The sequence below is a fragment of the Equus quagga genome, chromosome 14 (genome assembly GCF_021613505.1).
Source record: "Equus quagga isolate Etosha38 chromosome 14, UCLA_HA_Equagga_1.0, whole genome shotgun sequence".
Classification (NCBI taxonomy): domain Eukaryota; kingdom Metazoa; phylum Chordata; class Mammalia; order Perissodactyla; family Equidae; genus Equus; species Equus quagga.
In genome coordinates this window covers 96927767-96945488 of record NC_060280.1, presented here as the reverse complement: position 1 = coordinate 96945488, position 17722 = coordinate 96927767, and the positions used below count along the sequence as shown (strand labels likewise).

The 17722-nt window shown below is 68.6% G+C and overlaps 1 protein-coding gene across 10 annotated transcripts; it reads left to right on the top strand.

The window, feature by feature from the left end:
- The first annotated feature begins 858 nt into the window (after positions 1-858).
- Positions 859-17649, top strand: ABCA7 (ATP binding cassette subfamily A member 7). Of its 10 annotated transcripts, none has more exons than XM_046685897.1 (47): positions 859-898; positions 1984-2185; positions 2271-2364; positions 2574-2715; positions 2803-2915; positions 3040-3116; positions 3487-3567; positions 3794-4004; positions 4088-4227; positions 4504-4620; positions 4799-4966; positions 5147-5364; positions 5633-5809; positions 6149-6371; positions 6504-6725; positions 6811-7012; positions 7312-7422; positions 7649-7820; positions 8108-8239; positions 8344-8483; positions 8640-8777; positions 9000-9184; positions 9267-9318; positions 9559-9836; positions 9985-10033; positions 10247-10351; positions 10429-10583; positions 10761-10885; positions 10961-11058; positions 11168-11423; positions 11589-11621; positions 11738-11915; positions 12003-12172; positions 12497-12674; positions 12847-12962; positions 13244-13388; positions 13506-13629; positions 13991-14120; positions 14193-14313; positions 14393-14455; positions 15161-15267; positions 15349-15565; positions 16061-16195; positions 16277-16380; positions 16653-16745; positions 17009-17249; positions 17356-17649. In XM_046685897.1, the coding sequence occupies exons 2-47, from the start codon at positions 2120-2122 to the stop codon at positions 17509-17511; spliced, it is 6558 nt and encodes a 2185-aa protein (XP_046541853.1). In that variant the 5' UTR covers positions 859-898; positions 1984-2119; the 3' UTR covers positions 17512-17649. The 10 variants fall into 10 exon arrangements, with proteins under 10 accessions (XP_046541853.1, XP_046541855.1, XP_046541860.1 ...); XM_046685899.1 differs by having other exon boundaries at positions 882-898; positions 1988-2185; XM_046685898.1 differs by lacking the exon at positions 859-898 and adding an exon at positions 931-1235 and having other exon boundaries at positions 1988-2185.
- Positions 17650-17722: the final 73 nt, after the last annotated feature.

Sequence of the window (17722 nt, the reverse complement as noted above, 5' to 3'; positions counted from 1 at the left end):
AGAGGAAGCTGAGGCCCAGGGCACAGCCAGTGTGGCTCCAAGAAATGATCTGAGGGCCAAGACCCGGGGCTGGGGAAGGGACCGGCCTCCTGGCTGGCTGGGAGGGAAGTGGGGGCCTCCACCCCAGGCCCCACCGGACACTACAACACCCAGCTCCAGCCCTTTGCTTGTGATTGGCTTGGCCTGGAGTTCCCTCCCTGGCAAACTCCTATTCATCCTCAAAGCCTTAACCCCGAAACCACCTCCTCCACTAAGCCCTCCCCACACCGTTCAGAGCTGTGGATCCGCTCACTTGTTCCATCTTCCCCGAGATCTTGTGAAATGTACCGAATTTGCGGGCTGGGAAACAGATCTAAAGGTTTTCCTCAAAGTGGGGGTGACCATTATGACCCAGGACTCTGATCTTAGAATGTTGGGGGCCCTCTCCCCCTTCTGCCACCACCTGGCCCACTGTAGGGACCAAGGAACGTTTGTGGGATGAAGGGATGGACGAATGATGACTAGTCGAACCCCCATTTTCTGGATGGACAAATGGACTCCCAGGGTTATAGAGTCTGGCTAGGCCTGGGGTCCCCTAGGGGAGGGGGGCGAAAGGGACCTCCTGCGACCGGGAGCTGCGGTGTCGCAGGCGGCTATGCGGCGTAGGGGGACAGCCTGGCCGGTATGTCCAGAGGCCCGGCCGCGTGGGGGAAGCCAGGCGCCTTGCTGCCTCATGATGATGAGGCAAGAAGCGAGCGGCCCCTTTAAGAAAGCCGGCTGGGCGGGGCCCCGCCGTGGCCCCGCCTCCTCCCTTGGCGCGCGCGGCTCCAGCTGGGCCAGGGCCCTGAGTGGCAGGCGCGGCGGCCAATGGCAGCGGGCGGGGGCGGGGCCGGGCGCGGCCGCCGGCACCGGATGCCAGGTAGGGTCGGTCTCAGGGGCGCCGCGCCCGCTGAGGGGCTCCTCTTAAAGGGGCCGCGCTCCCCGGCCGCGGTCGCGCGGAGGGAAGGTGGTCAGTGTTGAGGGCTGGAATGGTGAGAGCGTCCGGAGAGAGAGGACGGCCCCGAGAGTCGAGGATGCGGGCGCGGGGGACGCGTGGGCGGGAGCCAGGCTCCCTGGGAATCAGGGGTGCGGGCCGAGTCCAGGCTCTCTGAGTGTCGGGGGGCCGCAGAGCTGACCACTTATTCTCACGGCGGGGACTGGACATTAGACGCACCGGAGAGGGGGGCTTTGCCAACACACGCCTGCAGCCCCTGCCGGTTAGAATTCCTCCAAGCCCTCTGACCCCATCTGACAAATGGAGAAACTGAGGCTGCTCCCCCAGACCCCACTTGATGTAAAGAGAGTCCTGGAGTTGGGGGGGTCCCGGATCCTGGGTCCTAGTTCCCGCCTCATATGTGACCTGTGGCGACTCCCTGCCCCTCTGGCGGCCTCGGTTTCCCCATCTGTACAATAATGAAGTAGGCCAGAGCTGGACAGTTCCAGGCAAAGCGCGGGATCAGGAATCGCTGGTTCCAGGAGCCTCCATCGCTGCCCCTTCTCCTAACTCATTGTCTGGGTCTTGTGGTTCTTCTGAACGATGAGTAGCACTTGAGGGTGGGCAGAGCTGGGGGGATTCTGCCTGTCTCTCTGGGGGCCTGGGTGGGCCCCTCTTTCAGCCAGACAGGGAAAATGTTCAGAACAGAAACCCGGTGCGGGGAAGAGCGGGGGAGAAAGGCGGATCCTTCCCCGGGTCAGAGATGAGGCCGGGGGGGGGGGGGGGGGGGGCAGGGGGAGCCCCAAGTGGGGCTTAGGGCGGAGCCGGGTGATGAAGGGGTTAAGCCGAGGCTCCGCCCCCTGAAGAATTAGTTGGTAGCCTTTGGGACCCCAGCCACTGCCCTGCAGGGAGCGACAGCCCTGGCAACCAATCGGATGCGAGGACGGCTACGGGCCGGGCTCCCATTGGCTCACTCCACCCCTGGGGGAGGGCGTCCCTTTAATAAGTGCCCACTATCTGCCTGGGTCTAGGCAGAGCTTCCAGGAACCCTGCGCGATGGGATAGAGGAATGACGTTCAGAGAGGGACAGGGAGTTGCCCGCAGCCACACAGCACGTCCTCAGCCTGACCCCTCCGTCCTGTCCCCTGTCCCCTGTCCATTCCCACCATGGCCTTCGGGACGCAGCTAATGCTGCTGCTTTGGAAGAATTTCCTTTATCGCAGGAGACAGCCGGTAATGCCTGGGCGGGCGGACCAGGGTGGGGCGGCCCAGGCGTCCCCCGCTGTCCCCACTACCCCCGCCTGCTCTGCACCCCCAGATCCAGCTCTTGGTGGAGTTGCTGTGGCCTCTCTTTCTCTTCTTTATCCTGGTGGCCGTCCGCCATTCCCACCCCCCATTGGAACAGCACGAATGTAAGACCCACCCCCCCCCACCACCACCAGGGTCCAGGCAACTCTGTGTGTGGGGCCGGGGTGACAGGAGGTCACCCGGTCCACAGCGCCCCAGCGAGCAGCAGGGAGGGAGCGTGGACCCGGCACCCAAGACAGGGCTGAGGGTGGGCGCTCTGCCGAGGGAGGGTGTGATCCCCGTGGGGACTCAGACAGGTGCCCGGCCCCCACAGGCCATTTCCCCAACAAGCCACTGCCCTCGGCGGGCACCGTGCCATGGCTCCAGGGCCTTATCTGCAACATGAACAACACGTGCTTCCCGCAGCCCACGCCCGGCGAGGAGCCCGGCGTCCTGAGCAACTTCAACGACTCCCTGTGAGCGGGTGGTGGGGGGCCGTGGGGGGCCGTGGGAGAGGGGGGTGCCTGCCGGCCCCCAACCTCCTGGCCTCTCTCTCTCCCCAGGGTCTCCCGGCTCCTGGCTGATGCCCGCACTGTGCTGGGGGGCCCCAGGGCCCACAGGATGCTGGCCAGCCTGGGGAAGCTGATGCCCACGCTGAGGGCGGCTCGCAGAGCAGGTGAGAGGTGGGGTCCTCGGAGCCTCGACCTGCCTGGCTGTGAAATGGGCGTGGGGGGCGGGGGGGGGGGGGTGTCACCGGCCAAGCTCTGCCTAACTGTGCTTTCCACGAATTCCTCCCCCAGCCGGGACTCAGCCAACTGACCGGCCGCAGGAGGGACCGTCCCTGGCCACCGAGCTGCTGGGGACACTGTTTGGAGGGGTGAGGTGGGGCAGGGCGAGACCAGGCCGACTCTGGGACTGCTCTCAGGAAGTCTGGGCACTGCTCCACCCTGGGCCGGGCACCTCCCTCCCAGGCCTCTGAGTCCAACCTCCGGGCCTTTGTCTGGGCTGTCCCGGGCGCCTGGAGGGACACCATCCTTCCGGTGCCCAGAGAGGCCATGTCTGGTGTGGTGGCGAAGACTCCGGCCCGTGAGGCCTCAAACGGGTCCACGTACCTCTTGCCGCCTCGGTTTCCCTATTTGTAGAGTGGGGTCTATGATGGCAGGGACCTCCCGGGGCTTGGCAAAGTGGTTGACCCCTAGAGAGACCTCAGTCAAGCTCGTTGTCACCCTTGTCCTTTTTCTCCCCAGGAATTCTTGGGGTCCGAGCTGCGCCAAGCCCAGGAGTCTGTGGGCAGCTTCCTGGACGCAGCAGAGGACCTGGCCCAGGAGGTAAGAGGCCCCCATCCCCAACCCCAGCCTGACCCCGTGAGGGTCCGCTGCCTGGATGGGGAGGTGACAGGGCACCCCGACACTTCCTGGGGTAGGTTTTGGGGGGACTTGGGCAGAAAGGGAGGGACACCGTGCTCCTGGAGGGGTGCTCTGTCCCGGTTAAGGCTTCGCCGTAGGACCTGGAGGGAGGGAGGACGGCCAGCGCCCTCTGGTGACCTCCCTCCAGCTCCTGGCGCTGCCCAGCCTGGCGGAGCTGCGGGGGCTGCTGCAGAGGCTCCGGGGGACAGGCGGCCCCCTGGAGGCGGTGTCAGAAGCCCTCTGCAGTGCCAGGTGGCCCAGCGTCCCTGGGGGCCTCTCCCTCAACTGGTACAAATCCAGCGACCTGAAGGAGTTCGTGGGGCAGGAGCCGAGGCCGGCCCTACAGGACAGCAGCCTGAGTAAGCGACTGACCTCGGGTTCCCAGGGCGGGAAGTGGGGTGGTGCGCACGGGGGCAGGGACTCATGGCGCCCCCGCCCCAAGGCCCCGCCTGCGCTGAACTGGTGGGGGCCCTGGACACCCACCCTTTGTCCCGCCTGCTCTGGAGGCGCGTGAAGCCGCTGCTCCTCGGGAAACTGCTGTTTGCACCTGACACACCGTTCACCCGGGAGCTCATGGCCCAGGTGAGGGTGGGTGGCAGGGTCCCTCCCTGAGCCCAGGTGGATGAGGACCAGGCTGGAGGGAGGCCGGGCCCCGGGAGGCTCCCTGGGGTGGCCTGTGGAAGCAGAGTGTTGAAGAGGTGAGAATTTGCCAGACTGCAGGCAGAGGGACCAGCAGGTGCCCCCGCTCAGAGGCACAGGATGTGGAGCAAAGGGGAGGAAGCAGGAGAGACGGGCGGGGGTCCCCCGAGGAGGGGAGGGTCGTGCACAGGCCTCGATCTTGGCGCCCGTCTCCCGCAGGTAAACCGGACCTTCCAGGAGCTGGCTCTGTTGAAGGACGTCCAGGAGGTGTGGGGTCTGCTGGGCCCTGAGGTCTTCAGCTTCTTGAATGACAGCGCCAACGTCGCCATCCTGCAGGTGGGGCCAGGACGGCGGGCGGAAGATTTGTCCCCAGCCCTCCCTGGCCGAGGATTTGGGCAAAGGGCAGGGCCTCTTGTGCCCGGGTGTGGAGGTGGGATGTGGTGTCCCTGGTGAGCGGGGTGACAAGGCCCTGAATGCCCAGTGCAGGACCCCACCTTCCCCTGCCACCCCCCAGAGGCTCCTGCAGATTCCAGACATGGGAAGGAGGCAGCCAAGACCCGGAGGCCAGGACCGGGCCGAGGCCCTGCGTGCCTTTCTTGACCCCCGTGGGGGCAACTACAGCTGGCAGGACGCCCACGCTGATGTGGAGCGCCTGGTGGGCGCGCTGGGTCTTATGATGGAGGTGAGGGGGTGTCCACTTGGGAAACTGGGGTGGTGGGGGGCCAGCACGCCCTGTGGGGATCTGATAGAGGAGGACGCCCCACCCCGGGGCTTCCAGGAGGAAGCACGACCGGGCCGCGAGGTCCAGGGGAGGCCCCGGGTGCCTCGGACACCTCGGACCCACGCCCCGGCCCCTCCCCAGTGCGTGACCCTGGACAAGCTGGAGGCGCTGCCCTCGGAGGGTGCCCTGGTGGCGCGGGCCCTGGAGCTGCTCGATGAGCGCCGCTTCTGGGCAGGCGTCGTCTTCCTGGGGCCCGAGGACCCCGCGGACCCCGCGCCGCTGCCGGGCCCAGGCCACGTGCGCATCAAGATCCGCATGGACATCGACGACGTCACGAAAACCAATAAGATCAGAGACAGGTGTGTGTGTGTGGGGGGGGGGGGGCTGTGGGGGCGGGGCCTCCGGGGGCGGGGCCATGGGCATTCCACCTATCAGAGACCATGGTAGGTGGAGCCCAGGACTCCTTAGCCCAATTGGGGTTCGTGGTGGGCGGGGCCTCGCTTGCATGAGGGGCGGGGCCGAGGGCGTGATTGAGCCCTCGGCTGAGGGCGGAGCTAAGGCTGCGGTGGGCGGGGTCTGGGACGTCCCTGGGGCTCCCTGCAGTGCGGACCACCATGCCTCTTGCAGGTTTTGGGACCCCGGCCCGGCTGCTGACCCCCTGACCGACCTGCGCTATGTGTGGGGCGGCTTCGTGTACCTGCAGGACCTGCTGGAGCGCGCGGCCGTGCGCGTGCTCAGTGGCGCCGCGCCCCGCGCCGGCCTCTACCTGCAGCAGATGCCGTACCCATGCTACGTGGACGACGCGTGAGCGCCCCTCCCTCCCCGCGCGTGCCGCCGGCCGCCCCGTCCCGGGTCTCAGGGTGGGACCCCGACTCCCTTGGGAACGCCCCTGTAGTCGAGGCTGCAGACCCTGTGACCCGGGGCGGGACGAGCAGGGATCCCCCAGGGTCTGGGGTCTCCGGATGCAGGAGAACGTGGCCTGTGCTGACCGCAGGGACCCCGAGGCCGGATCAGGGGTCCGAGGATAAGGGAGGGCGAATGGCCAAGCCTGGCTGCGTCTTGGGATCCCGGGGTGCCAACCGTCGTGCCAGACGCGGGCTGCACGGGGTCTCCGCCCCAACCTCTGCCGCCCCCGACCCCCAGGTTCCTGCGCGTGCTGAGCCGGTCCCTGCCGCTCTTCCTGACGCTGGCCTGGATCTACTCGGTGGCGCTAACGGTGAAGGCCGTGGTGCGCGAGAAGGAGACGCGGCTGCGCTACACCATGCGCGCCATGGGGCTCAGCGGCGCCGTGCTGTGGCTCGGCTGGTTCCTCAGCTGCCTCGGGCCTTTCCTCCTCAGCACCGCGCTGCTCGTGCTGGTGCTCAAGGTGGGCGTGCCTCGGTCTTCCTGGCTGCAGAATGGGCGCGCGCGCGCGGGTAGCGGGCAGGAGGCACCTTGCGTTGGTGCGCGCCCCTGGGCGAATCTGGGCGTGCGACCCCAGCTCCCTTTGCGTCCGCAGCTCGGGGACATCCTCCCGTACAGCGACCCGGTCGTGGTCTTCCTGTTCTTGGCGGCCTTCGCCGTGGCCACGGTGGTCCAGAGCTTCTTGCTGAGCGCCTTCTTCTCCCGTGCCAACCTGGCGGCCGCCTGTGGGGGCCTCGCCTACTTCGTGCTCTATCTGCCCTACGTGCTGTGCGTGGCCTGGCGGGACCAGCTGCCCGTGGGTGGCCGCGTGGCCGCGGTGAGAGCCTGGCCGGGCCGCGCGGGGTGTGGTGTGGGGCACCCTCACGGCGCTCGCTCGCTCACCCACCCGCCCCGACCCACAGAGCCTTCTGTCGCCCGTGGCCTTCGGCTTCGGCTGCGAGAGCCTGGCGCTGCTGGAGGAGCGGGGCGAGGGCGCGCGGTGGCACAACATGGGCACCGGGCCTACGGCCGACGTCTTCAGCCTGGCCCAGGTCTCAGGCCTCCTGCTGTTCGATGCCGCGCTCTACGGCCTCGCCACTTGGTACCTGGAGGCCGTGTGCCCAGGTGGGCACTCCCGGGGGCGCACCTGCGGAAAGGAGGCCGGGCTGAGGGGCGGGGCGCGGGGTGGGGCGGGACTTTGGGGCTGTTTGGTACCCCGAGGCAGGTCCGAAGTGAGAGGGCGGGGCTTCCTGGCACATGCGCACAGGGGGCTGCCTTTGAGCGACGCCCGGGGGGGGGGGGGGGAGCAGGTGGTCGGCGTTTCCCGGCCAGCTATCCGCACGCCCTGATCCCAGGTGCGTGGCCGGGGCTGACACGCTCCAGGGGGATGGGCTCAAAGGGTAACCGAACACCGCTCCCCCCAGGCCAGTATGGGATCCCCGAACCGTGGAACTTTCCTTTTCGGAGAAGCTACTGGTTTGGACCTCGGCCCCCCAAGGATCTCGCCCCGCCCCCCGCCCTGCAGGACCCGGAGGGTGAGGCCCGACAAGCCTTAACAGCCACTTCCCCGTCTGGAGCCCCCAGGCTCCCCCCAAAAAAACCAGATTCCGCAGATCCCAATCTTCGCCCAGCTCCCCAGGTCCCCAGGGGCTCGCCTAACTCCTACAGACCCCAGCCCGCCAGGTCCCCCGCTCCACAGGGAGCCCCCAGCTTGAACGGCCCCCACCTCACCCCCGACCGAGGGTGCCCCACTTTCCGCAGTTCTGGTGGAAGAGCCGCCGCCTGGCCTGATTCCGGGGGTCTCCATCCGGAACTTGGAAAAGCGCTTTCCTGGGAACCCGCAGCCCGCCTTGCGCGGGCTCAGCCTGGACTTCTACCAAGGCCACATCACCGCCTTCCTGGGCCACAACGGGGCCGGGAAGACCACCACGCTGTGAGCCGCCGCCCCGCCCCGCCCCGCCCCGGCCTGCGCTTGCGCATCTGTTCCGTGGGAAAGGCGTCTCGGGTTGGGGGGTCCCATCTCCACAGTGGGAGGCGGACCCTCGGTTTGGGTACACAGTAGGCAGGCGATACGTGTTTGCTCTGAGCCTCAGTTTCCCTCCCTTGTAAAATGGGGACATAACACTCCTTTGGTCCTTGAAGGGCTAGCGCCCGTTCTCTGGGGGGGCCTCAGTGTCCTGCTCCCAAGACGCAGCAGCTCTGAGAATCCTACACCCCCAGGTCCATCCTCAGCGGCCTCTTTCCGCCCACTGGTGGCTCCGCCTGCGTCCTGGGCCACGACGTCCGCTCCAGCATGGCCGCCATCCGGCCCCACCTGGGCGTCTGCCCGCAGTACAACGTGCTGTTCGACATGTGCGTCCTGGGGGGACCCTGGGGTGCGGCGGTGGGAGGCCCGGCTGTTCTTGGGGGACCCTGCCTGCCACGCTGGCCGCTCTGTTCCTTGCCCGTGGCCGCAGGATGACCGTGGACGAGCACATCTGGTTCTACGGGCAGTTGAAGGGTCTGAGTGCGGCTGCCGTGGGCCCCGAGCAGGACCGGCTGCTGCAGGACACGGGGCTCGTCCCCAAGCGGCGTGTGGAGACGCGCCACCTGTCCGGTGAGCCCGGCCTGGGGAGGGGCGGGGACCTTATCCCGTGGGGGCTGAGGTCAAGGTGGGTGAGCAACGGGCAGTGGCGGGGAGGGGGGAGTGGCGCGCAGCCTTGACCAGGGCTGGGGGTCATGCTGACATCCTGACCCCCCCGTCCCTTCCCAGGTGGGATGCAGCGGAAGCTTTCAGTGGCCATCGCCTTTGTGGGTGGCTCCCAGGTCGTTATCCTGGACGAGCCCACCGCTGGCGTGGACCCTGCTTCTCGCCGCGGTATTTGGGAGCTGCTGCTCAAATACCGCGAAGGTAAGAGTTGTGGGTGGCCTAGGGTTCCCCTGGGTTCCATTTGAGGGGCCAGAAAAGGTTTCTAAGGAGGAGACAAGGTTCCTGAGGAGGAGGTGCTGGAGGTGGGGTTTTGAGGGGTGAGCAGGAGTTTGCCGCACAGGCAGGCAATTCTCGGTGGAGGGCACAGTTCAGGCAGACAGCTGGTTGCTTGATGGTCCACGTGGGTTGGGTCCCCGTGACCAGGGCGCACACTGATCCTCTCCACACATCACCTGGATGAGGCGGAGCTCCTGGGAGACCGCGTGGCGGTGGTGGCGGCTGGCCGCTTGTGCTGCTGTGGCTCCCTGCTCTTCCTACGGCGTCACTTCGGCTCTGGCTACTACCTGACACTGGTCAAAGGTCCCCCGCCCCTGGCCACCAGCAAGAAGGTGAGGGCCGGACTGACCCCTGACCCCCCAAGGCTATGTCCAGCCCCGATGGCCATGGCAGTCGGTGTCCCTCGGCCCGCAGGGTGACGCCGACTTGGAAGACAGAAGGCAGGAGGAGCCGGGTGGCACGGCCGGTGAGGGCTGGGGAGGGAGAGCCAAAGGGAGGGCTGGTGGGGGCAGTGGCAACAGGGCCTCACGACCCCAGACTGACCCCTGACCCCGGGTGAACCTGACTCCAGCCCCTGCCTTTAACCTCACCTGGGCTGAGCCCGCACACAAACCTCCCTGTGACCTCTGACCTTAGGTGGACTCCATGCTGACCCCCGGCCAAGTCCTGCTGTCGGGTGCTTAACCCTGACCCCCTCTGCCCACAGGGATGGGCACCTCCTGGGTGACCAAGCCCCTACTCCAGGGAGGCTGGGCCCCACCGCCCCCCGCTGCACCCCCGGCTGCGCCCCGGCTGCTGGCCCTGGTACAGAGCCACGTGCCCGGGGCGCGGCTGGTGGAGGAGCTGCCGCACGAGCTGGTGCTGGCGCTGCCCTACGAGGGCGCCCTGGACGGCAGCTTCGCCGGGCTCTTCCGCGACCTGGACCTGCGGCTGGGGGAGCTGGGGCTGACCGGCTACGGGATCTCTGACACCGGCCTGGAGGAGGTGCGGCTGCCGGAGGGGGGAGGCCTGCCTGGAGGTGGAGGAGGGCTCTGCTTCCTGACAGCAGGGCAGCCCAGGGAGGGGCGGCTCTGAGTCCCTTGGGGAGGCCTGGGGGACACACAGCGTCTGAGCCCCCATTTGGTCTCTCCAGATCTTCCTGAAGGTGATGGAGGACTGTGCTGGGGACTTGGACCCAAAAGGTGTGGCCGCAGGCCCCTGTCCTCGACCCCTAACCCTGGTCCAGAGTTGGCCCTGGCTTCAGACCAAGTGCTCATCCCTCGCTGAGTCTGGCCCAATGCGCAGCCCTGACCTCCATCCCTGACCCCTGAGCCCTGCATCTGTGACCTTTGGCCTTGACCCAGACCCCAGGCTGAACGGTGGCCCCTGACCCTGGCCCCCCGGTGGCTCCACAGATGGTGGCCGCAGGCAGCCCCTGGGCACGGACATTGCTCCCCTGGACGCAGACACTCAGCTCAAGATCCTGCCGGAGGGGTCAGCCCTGGAGAACGGGGTGCCAGGTGAGTGGTCTGCGCCCTGAGCCTGGGGCCCCTCCCGGTCCCCCACGGGGCCACCACTGACCCTCTCACCCCTGCAGCTGGCTTGGCCCCAGAGACACAGGCCCTGCGGGGCTCCGGGCCGGCCGCCGCAGGCCGTGTGGAGGGCTGGACGCTGGCCCGCCAACAGCTCCGGGCCCTGCTCCTGAAGCGCTTGCTGCTGGCCAGCCGCAGCCGCTGTGGCCTGTTCACCCAGGTGCGGGGGCCCCGGGGGATGCGGGGGGACATGGGTGCCTGCCTCCACTCAGGTGGCCTAACTCAGCCACCTGACCCCGGGCAAGTCCCTACTCTGAACATCTGCAGTGGGAGCACTGGGGAGCCAGGGATGCTCGTAGAGCAGGGGCGGGAGGGCAGCTGACGGCCGGTCCTCCAGATGGTGTTGCCGGCCCTGTTTGTGGGGCTGGCGCTGGCGTTCAGCCTCATCGTGCCGCCGTTCGGACACTACCCGGCCCTGCGGCTCAGCCCCACCATGTACGGGGCCCAGGTTTCCTTCTTCAGGTAGGTGCGGGTGGTGGGGGTGGCGGGAGGGCCAGGGGCTGGGGACACAGCGCTGACCCCGCCCCCCACCCACAGCGAGGACGCCCCTGGGGACCCCGAGCACACCCGCCTGCTGGAGGCGCTGCTGGAGGAGGCAGGAGTGCAGGAGCCGGCCCAGAAGAACGGCTCCCATGGGTGAGGGCCGGCCTCGGTTTCCCCCTCAGCGCCCTGCCTGTGGGCCTCGGGGGGGTCCCCGGAGCCTCCCCGGCCTGCAGCCCACAGCCCCCCCCCCCCCCCCCCCCCGGTTCTCGGTGCCCGAGGTCCCCCCGGACGTGGCTGCGGTCTTGGCCAGCGGCAACTGGACCCCGGGGTCCCCCTCCCCGGCCTGCCAGTGCAGCCGGCCCGGCGCCCGGCGCCTGCTGCCCGCCTGCCCCGCCGCGGCTGGCGGCCCCCCGCCGCCCCAGGCCCCTGGCAGCTCCGGGGAGCTGGTGCAGAACCTCACCGGCCGCAACCTGTCCGACTTCCTGGTCAAGACCTACCCGCGCCTGGTGCGCCAGGGGTGAGCCGTGCGGGTCGGGGGTCTCAGCGGGCGGGCCGGAGGGTCCCTGAGTGCCCCCTGCGCCTCCCGTCTTTACAATCCCACTGCCCCCCTGGCATCTCTGTCCGTCCCCCTCACGTCCCTGTCCTCCCTATGTGTCTGTTTGTCCGTCCGTCTTCCCTGCAGCTTGAAGACCAAGAAGTGGGTGAACGAGATCAGGTGAGGAGGGGGCCCCCCGACCCCAGGCCCCTGGCTGCAGCCCCTGCCCGCCCGCCGGGGGGCTCGCCCCATGACCACGGCCGTCAGCCGCCCGCCATGCCCCCACTGACCCACAGGTACGGGGGCTTCTCCCTCGGGGGCCGAGACCCCAGCCTGCCCTCGGGGCACGAGGTGGGCCGCTCGGTGGAGGAGCTGCGGGCGCTGTTGAGTCCCCAGCCCGGCGGGGCCCTTGACCGCCTCCTGAACAACCTCACGGTGTGGGCTCGCGGCCTGGATGCGCAGGACAGCCTCAAGGTGGGAGCCGGGGGGTGGCGGGCGGGCGGGTGGTGGGGGCAGGTTGGACCCCGTCAGCCTGACCCCTGGGCCCTGACCCCACCCCAGATCTGGTTCAACAACAAGGGCTGGCACGCCATGGTGGCCTTCGTCAACCGGGCCAACAACGCACTTCTACGCGCCCGCCTGCCCCGGGGCCCCGCCCGCCGCGCCCACAGCATCACCACGCTGAATCACCCTCTGAACCTCACCAAGGAGCAGCTGTCCGAGGCCACGATGTGAGTCCCTCAGCCCTGCGTGGGCTCCGCTGCCTCAGTTTCTCCGTCGTCTCGGGGGATGCGGGCTGGATTTGCCCTCCGTCACGCTCCACTGTGTGAATGGGGGAACAAGAACCCGTTTCTGTCCACTAAGCCGGGGTCACGGGACGTCACCGGGCCCAGCAGGGCTCCGCTCTCCCCCGACGGCCCGCATGTCCTCGTCAGAGACCCGTGCGACCTCTCCTTGCCAGCCGCCGCCCGTGTCCCCCCGAACGTCTCGGGCCATGTCCCCACCCCCGTGGGCCGCCCTGTAGACCGGTCAGTGGCACGCGCCCTCCCCCCCAGGATGGCCTCCTCAGTGGACGTGCTCGTGTCCATCTGTGTGGTCTTCGCCATGTCTTTCGTCCCGGCCAGCTTCACTCTCGTCCTCATCGAGGAGCGCGTCACGGGAGCCAAACACCTGCAGTTCATGGGGGGCCTGCCCCCTACTCTCTACTGGCTCAGCAACTTCCTCTGGGACATGGTGCGCGGACGGCCCGGAGGGGTGGGGGCCCGGCCACCGCTCGCCACTGCCCCTTCTGGCCCCTTCCGGGCAGGGACTGGCCCTGGGGGGTGGGGACGTCTTGGGAATGGCGGGAGATGGGGCATCCCGCCCCGTGCATGCTGACGGGGGGTCCCTGCCGTCTCCACCGCAGTGTAACTACTTGGTGCCGGCGTGCATCGTGGTGCTCATCTTCCTGGCCTTCCAGCAGAAGGCATACGTGGCGCCCGCCAACCTGCCCGCCCTCCTGCTGCTGCTCTTACTGTACGGGTGAGACCCCCGGCCCCCCAGAGCCCCCCAGGGCCCCCCAGGCCCCGTGCCCTGCCCGATCCCCTGTGGGGAGCTGGGACGCCAGAGCAGGTCCCAAGGCCGGAGGTGACCGCAGCTGTGACCTCACTCCACGGGATGCCCAAATGGCCTTCGAGCTCAGCTCGTGCGGACTCCCGTCTCCAGAGCCCGAGCAGCGAGGACGGGAGGGACCTGCACTCGTCCCCTCGGGGCCACTGAGCCCCCCGTCCGGCTGGTCACCTGGCGACTCCCGTTGCCCCCAGCTGGTCGATCACGCCGCTCATGTACCCGGCTTCCTTCTGCTTCTCCGTGCCCAGCACGGCCTACGTGCTGCTCACCTGCGTCAACCTCTTCATCGGCATCAACGGCAGCATGGCCACCTTCGTGCTCGAGCTCTTCTCCGATGAGGTGGGCCGGGCTGGGGGGCGTGGGGGGAGGCCCGGTGCGGCGCCGGGGGGCGGGGGCTGCGGCTGGGGTGTTGGCCTCGGCTCCGGACCCACCTCCCGCCTCCTGTTCCCGGAGCAGAAGCTGCAGGACGTGAGCCGGATCCTGAAACGAGTCTTCCTCATCTTCCCCCACTTCTGCCTGGGCCGGGGGCTCATCGACATGGTGCGGAACCAGGCCATGGCCGACGCCTTCGAGCGCTTTGGTGAGAACTTCCTTCCAGGTGGAGAAGGGCCGGCCAAGAGGGGATGATACAGGGTGGGGACAAGCAGCAGCCCCCCGGGAATAAAACTGAAGGTCTCGGCTGGCCCCAGAGTCGGGCCACGTTCGAGGTGCAGCAAAGCAGCCATAAAAGCTAATTCTATCTTGGGTCACATCACAAGGGGTCTAAGGCCCTAAATAAGGGAGGTGGTGATATCACTGTTTTTCTATACCAATTAGACCTCAGTTGAGTGGCCTATCCAGTTCTTGGTCCTTTCCTGTAAGAACTCAAGGTTTCTAGGATGGGGAAGGGTCCAGTAACCATGATCCTCCAAGGAGCCAGCCCCTCCTTCCTGTCCCCACAGGAAATGGGGATTTCCAGTCGCCCCTGCGCTGGGAGGTGGTCGGCAAGAACCTCTTGGCCATGGTGGTGCAGGGGCCCCTCTTCCTCCTCTTCACACTCCTGCTCCAGCACCGGAACCGCCTCCTGTCAAGGTCAGTGGGGCCCGGGATAGGGTGGCAGGGGCCACGGGCCGGCTTGGGGTCCACTTGTGTCTCTGTCCTCAGACCCAAGCTGAAGCCACTGCCGCCCCTGGGGGAGGAGGACGAGGACGTGGCCCGTGAGCGGGAGCGGGTGGTCCGAGGGGCCACCGAGGGGGACATATTGGTGCTGCGGGACCTGACCAAGGTGGGTGCCGCCAAGGGGCGCGTGGGTGGGGGGCTCCCGCCAGCCCAGCCACTTTTCTCAGGGACCTGCTCCCCCTCAGGTGTACCCCAGGCAGAGGACACCCGCTGTTGACCGCCTGTGCCTGGGGATCCCCCCCGGTGAGGTAAGTCAGAGAGGAGGTCCCGGTGCAGGGGCAGCGAGAGGCTGCCCTACTGCGCACCCACTGCCTTTATTCAGCACCTCTGTGTGCCTACCACCCTTTCTTGGACATTTACTATGAGTCTCCTGCCCTTTATTGAGCAACTGCTGTGCGCCTGCGACCTTTTACTGAGCACCCACTGTGCGCACCAAAGGCGTATCAAATGCCACATCTGTGATGATCAACTTTTATCATGCGCCAACAGCATTTATGGAGCCCCTATTGTATACACATCCGTTTCAAGCACTTGCTCACAGCCAGTATCTATTACGCACCCGCTTTGTCCCAGTTCACACTCAAGCGCCTACTATGTGCAGACTTAATTTCTGTGTGCCAGTTAGTGGCAGCCTCTTGGGGCTGGTACCTGTGACACCTGCAAACACGTGGCGTGTCGGCGTAAGTGGCAGTCACTCTTTATCAGGTGCCTACTATGTGCCAGCCAGCACTCCAACTCAGGCTGACTGTGCACCCTGCCCGAGTGCCCACCGAGTGGCAGGGGCCGTTCCTGCTAAGGGACAGCTTTACGCCTCCCCACACGCTCCCGGTATCTGCCCCTCGGGGCCCCCTTGTCCACAGCCCTTCACGGGGAAACTGAGGACCCACCCTGGGAACCCGAGGCCCCGGGCTGGCGCGGGGCCTTGCTGAGCGCCGTGCGCGGTGAACCCGCAGTGTTTCGGGCTGCTGGGCGTGAACGGAGCCGGGAAAACCTCCACGTTTCGCATGGTGACCGGGGACATGCTGCCCAGCGGGGGCGAGGCCGTGCTGGCCGGCCACAGGTGAGGGGGCTCTGCGAGCGCGCGCGGGCCCAGCCCCTGCAGGTGGATGGGGCCTAGTACACACCCCCTGTCCCTTACCAGGGGCTCCAGGGTGGGGGGCCTCCAGCCTGGCCGGGGCCTGGCCCGTGCCCTGAGCCGCCTGCGCCCCGACCCCAGCGTGGCCCAGGAGCCGGCCGCCGCGCACCGCCGCATGGGCTACTGCCCGCAGTCGGACGCCGTCTTCGAGCTGCTGACCGGCCGGGAGCACCTGGAGCTGTTCGCGCGCCTGCGCGGCGTCCCCGAGGCGCAGGTCGCCCAGGTGACCCGCCACCCACTTGGGCTCTGCTGGGCCACGCCCCCGCCCTCCCCGGCTCCCACCCTCGCGGGGGTCCCCAGCTCCCCGCCGTCCTCCTGGCCGCACCCTGACCCCCGCCCTGCTTCGGGGGCCACCCCTCCCCTCCTCTCCTCCCGGCCGTGGCCCCGCCCGCTCACCGTGACTCCACCTCCTGCTTCGCGCCTTCCTGCGCCTGCGCCAGGTGCGGCTCCCCTCCCTGAGCCCCGCCCCTTTCCCCACCTGCATCCTCGCCCCGGCCCCTCCCACTCACCGGGCCCCGCCCCATGCTCGCTCTGGCCCCCAGTGCACCCTTTAGTCAGTCCGGCCCCCACCCCACACTGTGCCCCGCCATGCTCCCCCTGGCCCACCTCCCCCCTCATTCGGTCCCCCCACTCTCATTCGGGCCCCCGCCGGGCTCACTCCGCCCCCCCCATGCTCCTATTCACTCCGGTGTCCCCCCGACTCCGGCCCGCCCCGCAGACGGCGAGCTTGGGCCTGGCGCGCCTGGGGCTCCCGCAGTACGCGGACCGGCCCGCGGGCACCTACAGCGGCGGCAACAAGCGGAAGCTGGCGACGGCCGTGGCGCTGGTGGGGGACCCGGCCGTGGTCTTTCTGGTGCGTGGGGCGGGGCTGGGGCGAGGGCCGGGCCGGGCCGGGCTGGGGCGGGGCCTGGCTTAAGCGTCTCCCGCACCCCAGGATGAGCCGACCACCGGCATGGACCCCAGCACGCGGCGCTTCCTCTGGAACAGCCTCCTGGCCGTGGTGCGGGAGGGCCGCTCCGTGGTGCTCACCTCGCACAGGTGGGCCCGCGCCCGATGCCCGGGGCGGGGTGTCCAGGTGGTCTAGGCTCTGGAGAGAGAGGCTGTGGACGGCCCGGGGACACACGGGATGGGGTGGTCCTGCCCTCGGGCGGAGGATGCCAGGCCCGAGGGGAAGGACGCACGGAGGTGGGACCTGGCCCCGGAACCGAGCGGTCAGGGCCCGGCGGGAAGTGTCCAGAGCGGAAGGGGGGGCCGGGCCGGGAGGGGGAGGGTCTCGGGGCTCCGGGGCTCACCAGCTGGGCTCCCGACAGCATGGAGGAGTGCGAGGCGCTGTGCACGCGCCTGGCGGTCGTGGTGAACGGGCGGTTCCGCTGCCTGGGCAGCGCGCAGCACCTCAAGGGCCGGTGAGCGGGGCGCGGCCTCCGGGCCGGGGGGCGGGCAGGGGCGCGGGCGGAGGAGGGTCAGGTGGGTGGCCGGGCTGGGGGCGTGGCCGCGGGGTGGGCGAGGCTAGAGACGGATGACCCGTGGGTGGGGCGAGGGCGAGGTCGTGCATTGGGTAGGGGGGTAGAGAGGGAACAGGTGTAGGGGGCGGGGCCAGGAGGGAGCAGGAGGGCGGTGTGGGTGGGGCCGTGGGCGTGTCCAGTAGCCCGGGTCCCGCTCCCCGCAGGTTCGGGGCCGGCCACACGCTGACCCTGCGGGTGCCCGCGGCGCGGGCCGAGCCGGCGGCGGCCTTCGTGGCGGCGGCGTTCCCGGGGTCCGAGCTGCGCGAGGCGCACGGCGGCCGCCTGCGCTTCCAGCTGCCGCCGGGAGGGCGCTGCGCCCTGTGGCGCGTCTTTGGAGAGCTGGCGGCGCACGGCGCGGAGCAGGGCGTGGAGGACTTCTCTGTGAGCCAGACCACGCTGGAGGAGGTGCCGGCCGCGCCGGGAGGGGGCCGCGGGTCAGGGCGGGGCTGGGGGCCGGGCCCTCAGGCTGACCGCCTCTCCTGTCCCCTCCCTCGGGCCACCCACCCGCTAGGTATTCCTATACTTCTCCAAGGACCAGGGGAAGGAAGAGGACGACGAGGAGGAGCAGGAGGCAGGAGTCGGGGTGGACGCTGTGCCAGGCCCGCAGCGCCCCGGATTCATCACCCAGTTCCTCAATGACACCAGCACGACCGAGACAGTGCTCTGAGCCTCCTCTGTGGGGCCGGTGGGTGGGGGGCCCCTGGGAGTGACACAGGCAGGGCAGAGTGGCTGGAGCCCGGACCCAGGCTCCCAGAGGGGCCGCTACCACGGAGGAAATAAAGAGGAGCTGAGGTGTGAAACTGTGTGCGTGTGTCCGTAAATGGCTCTGTGCACCGTCTGCATACAGGCCCCTGCACGCGAGGGTGTGCACGTGTGGG